Source organism: Meleagris gallopavo, unplaced genomic scaffold (assembly GCF_000146605.3).
Source record: "Meleagris gallopavo isolate NT-WF06-2002-E0010 breed Aviagen turkey brand Nicholas breeding stock unplaced genomic scaffold, Turkey_5.1 ChrUn_random_7180001902115, whole genome shotgun sequence".
NCBI classification, from domain to species: Eukaryota; Metazoa; Chordata; class Aves; order Galliformes; family Phasianidae; genus Meleagris; species Meleagris gallopavo.
In genome coordinates, this window is record NW_011165359.1 from 2,525 (window position 1) to 6,172 (window position 3,648).

The window sequence follows — 3,648 nt, forward strand, 5'->3', positions numbered from 1 at the left end:
CTCCGCTCCATCCCAATGCCACCCGCCGCCCCCAGGGAGCCCTGGCAGGAGAAGGAGCAGCGGTTGCGGGGCCGCCTGCGGCGCATCCTCCCCATCGACGTGCACCTCGCAGACCCACTGGGTGCCCCACTGCACCCTCCGGCCGATGCTCTGCTCTCCACCTTCTGCCTGGAGGCCGTCAGCCCCGACCGCGCAGCCTTCGGGCGAGCGCTGGTGAATGTTGGCTCAATGCTGCGCCCGGGGGGCCACGCGTTGCTGCTGGGGGCTCTGGGGGAGTCCTTCTACCTGGCGGGCGCTGCGCGGCTGCCCGTGGTGCCATTGGATGAGGACGGTGTCCGCGGGGCTCTGAGCGATGCTGGGTTCACCCTCCGTGATTTCCGTTCCTACGCCATGCCCCCCGCGCTGCGCACCGGCGTGGATGATGTCGATGGAGTGTTCTTTGTCCATGCACAGAAACCACTGGAAGGCTGAGCAACCCCCTCCCTGCTTCCCACCCTCAAAAAGGCAGACGCTGCGCTCCCAAGTCGTGTCATCCCATCCCCGTTGCATCCCGTAATAAAGCCTGAGCTGAGCACGGCACGGCCTTGGGGAGGCACGGGGGTTTGGGGGCTGTGCAGGCTGGGGGTAAATGGGGATGGGGGAAATGGGGGTCACTGCATCTTGAGGGGGGGGTGAAGGGGAATTTAAGGGACGTGCCAAGATGGGGGGAGTGGGGACAGAAGGGTGGGAAATAGGGTGTGGGGGCTGCAGGGTGGGTGCTCCGTGGGGTGGGGTGATGGGAGCGCAGTGGGGCTGGGTATGCAGTGCCCATAGAGCAGCGGTGGGGTGCAGAGCAGGATGGGGGGCACAGAGTACAGATTGAATTCCAGCTTTATTCACAGCACAGGGCACACCCTGCTGGGGGGCTGCACCCTGCTGGGTGGGGGGCACAGCCCCAGGGCGCTCCCCAAGGGCTGCACAGGGGTCACCCCCCACCCCAAGGCACCGCTCTGACCCCACACATTGCACTGTCCCTCCTCCACCAAAAAGCCACCCAGCAGCAAGCAGGGCCGGGCAAGGCAGCGTCCTTCCCCCCTGTCTCCCAGGCACCATCACACCCCCCCCAGGGGACCCAGGCACCCACACCCCCCCCCATAGCAGTGTAGCCCCAACAGCCATTGCCACCTCGCGGCTGCCGGGATCCACAGCAGGAGAAATCGGCTCAGCATCAGCAGCCAGGGGGGTCCACTGCCCCCAGCTTCTCCCAGAGAGGGGCTCCCGGCCCCCACACAGGACAGAGTGATAGAAAGGAAAGCACATCTCAGAAGGCGGGGGGAAGAGGGAGTCCACAGCCAGGGGTTATGGGGGAGAGGGAGGGAGGAATTCGTTTGGCACATGTTGGGGCAGGGCCCTGGGGGGGGCATGCAGTGTTTCATCCCCCCCTGCTGCTCTAGTCCACTTTGGAGAGGTCCGAGTTGGCCTTCAGGAGGTAGAGGCTGTCATCCACCAGGAAGCTGTGGGGAGGGAGGGGAGGGCTGGGGGGCGCAGGTCGGTCCATCGGGGGCAGGAGATGGGGGCAAAGGGGGGCCCAAAAGCCACCGGAGCCCAGCCACCCCCAGCACCCATGAGCAGAGAGGGGACTCTGAGCACCTCCATTTCAAGACAGGGGACACAGTACTCCAAGGGCAAAAAAGGGGCCCCCAAGCACCTCAATTTCAAGAGTGGAGCACTGAGCACCCCATACTGAAGGAAAGGGCCCCAGCACCCCGATTTCAAGCACGGCCCTCACCTGTAAAAGAGGATGTTGAGCGGCACAGTGCTGATGTGCCAGAGGGCGTGGGCATCCAGCACCCAGAAGAGAGGAGGGAAGTCGAGGAGCTCGAGCAGAGCCCCCGCCTGCAGCAGCAGCACCACCACTGCACACTTCCAGACGTGGGGCAGGCGGGGGCGGTTCCGCAGGCACCACCACAGCCACCACAGCAGGTTGAGGAGCCCTAAGGAGGAAAAGAAGGGGGCAGTGGGATGGAAGCACGACGGCCCACACCCACTGCGTCCCCATCGTCCTCACTCTCATCTCAGTGTCCCCATATCCTCCACCCTGGTCCCATTGTGTTCCCTCGGCCCCTACTCTGATCCCATTGTTCCTCCTGGACCCGTTGCTCCCACGTTCCCCACCCCAGCCCCACTGCCCCAGCTCTCACCGATGGCCACGTTTGCAGCCATGTTGTAGCCGTAGTCAAAGCGGACGAGCGTCAGGTAGGAGATGTGGCAGGCGAGGAAGAGGAGGAGGAAGGCCCTGAAGATGCCGATTAAGGCCGGCCGCCGCAGCCCCATTGTCCTGTGAACAGGAGAACAGCAGTGACACAAACCCAACCCCAGGAACGGCGTTGTCCCCAGAGCTGGGACCATGCTCACCTGACCCAGCACAGGTACACGGAGTGCAGGACAACGGCTGAGGCGCAGAAGTAGTCGAGTTTCTGCAGGGCAGGAGTGGGGCCGGGGGCTCAGACCCCGGGGATGTGCCCAGTGCCCCCCACAAGGTGGGGACGGGGACCCTCACCTCTGTCAGCGCCGTGTCCCGCGTGTGGAAGACGGTGGACCAGAACCAGGCATTGACGGAGACCTGTGGAGAGCACAGAGTGGTGTTGCAGGCAGGGGACAGATGAGGTCACCACAGTGGTGGCTTCTGCATGTCCCCAATGCCCCGAGGGGAGGACTTACCCAGGCAAAGGCGACGCAGGTGGGGTACATGGGGGAGGTGGGGGGCACGGCAGCTTTGTAGCGCAGCAGCATCAGGAAGCTGGCCAGGCCGTTGAGGAGGGAGGCGAAGGCAGAGGCTGGCTCCTGGACAAAGAGGAACCTGGAGAAGGGCCACTGCGAGGGGATGGGGGGGGGGCGTCAGTTGGATGCAGGGGACGCAGGGAACCTCAACCTCCCCCCCCTTTGTGCTCACCTTGCCATGGAACTGCGGCACGCGGCGGCCGCCCTGCACGTAGAGCCGCACTGTGTGCCACATGCACTCATACTTGCAGTCATCATGGCACGTCCAGCCTGGGGATGGGGAGCGGGGGGTCCCGGGGTGGGGCTCAGTGTGTCCCTCCTCCCTGCACCCCCTCCAGTCCCTCTCACGACAGCCATGGCCAGGGAGAAGGCTCCAGGATGGCCCTAAGTCTCCCCAGTACAGCCCAGTGCCCCTTCCAGGACAGCCCAGTGGGGTGCAGCACCTCCCACAGTACAGCCCAGTACCCCCATTACGGCTCTGTGCCTCCCAGCACAGTCCCGCATGCTCCAGTATGGCTCAGTGTTCCCCCAGAATGGACCAGCAACTTTCCAACCTGACCCTAGCATTGCCAAGTGCCTCCCAGTCCATCCCAGTGCTCCCAGTATGGCCCCAGTCGGGAACCAGTGACCCCCCTCTACCCCCCCAGTCCGGTCTCACCTCAGCTCAGTGCTCCCCAGTGCAGAACCAACACAGCCCGGTCACCTCTCAGCCCACACCCACTACGGCCCAGAGCTCCCCAGTATATCCCAGTGCCCCCAGTTCTGCCCCGCCTCCACGTGCAGAGGAGGAGCCTGCGCGACACGTGGGCGTGGCCACCACGTGGGCGTGGCCCGGAAGGGGCGGGGTCTTCAGGCCCCGCAGCCAATGGGCGGGCAGCGGGGCGGTAC

At 65.0% G+C, this 3,648-nt stretch overlaps 2 protein-coding genes across 3 annotated transcripts; one reads left to right on the forward strand and one right to left on the reverse strand.

The window, feature by feature from the left end:
- Positions 1-6: 6 nt before the first annotated feature.
- LOC104916482 (phenylethanolamine N-methyltransferase-like) lies at positions 7-764 on the forward strand. Its single transcript, XM_010727523.3, has one exon. It carries the CDS (start codon positions 16-18, stop codon positions 469-471), a length of 456 nt encoding a protein of 151 aa, XP_010725825.1. The 5' UTR covers positions 7-15; the 3' UTR covers positions 472-764.
- An 88-nt stretch (positions 765-852) lies between these two features.
- Positions 853-3,638, reverse strand: PGAP3 (post-GPI attachment to proteins phospholipase 3). Of its 2 annotated transcripts, XM_010727524.3 has the most exons (8): positions 3,419-3,638; positions 2,933-3,030; positions 2,701-2,853; positions 2,540-2,602; positions 2,395-2,456; positions 2,181-2,317; positions 1,769-1,973; positions 853-1,493 (listed from the first exon to the last, which is right to left on the reverse strand). In XM_010727524.3, exons 2-8 carry the CDS (start codon positions 2,993-2,995, stop codon positions 1,430-1,432), a joined length of 747 nt encoding a protein of 248 aa, XP_010725826.1. In that variant the 5' UTR covers positions 2,996-3,030; positions 3,419-3,638; the 3' UTR covers positions 853-1,429. The 2 variants fall into 2 exon arrangements, with proteins under 2 accessions (XP_010725826.1, XP_010725828.1); XM_010727526.3 differs by lacking the exon at positions 3,419-3,638 and having other exon boundaries at positions 2,701-2,823; positions 2,933-3,104.
- Between the last annotated feature and the right edge of the window lie 10 nt (positions 3,639-3,648).

Coding starts and splice junctions, on each gene's coding strand:
- LOC104916482 (XM_010727523.3), top strand. CDS start 16: ATGCCACCCGCCGCCCCCAGGGAGCCCTGGCAGGAGAAGGAGCAGCGG.
- PGAP3 (XM_010727524.3), bottom strand. CDS start 2,995: ATGTGGCACACAGTGCGGCTCTACGTGCAGGGCGGCCGCCGCGTGCCG. Junction 2,854..2,932: donor TGCCGCAGTTCCATGGCAAG/GTGAGCACAAAG, acceptor ATCCCCTCGCAG/TGGCCCTTCTCCAGGTTCCT. Junction 1,974..2,180: donor GGCTGCAAACGTGGCCATCG/GTGAGAGCTGGG, acceptor TTTCCTCCTTAG/GGCTCCTCAACCTGCTGTGG.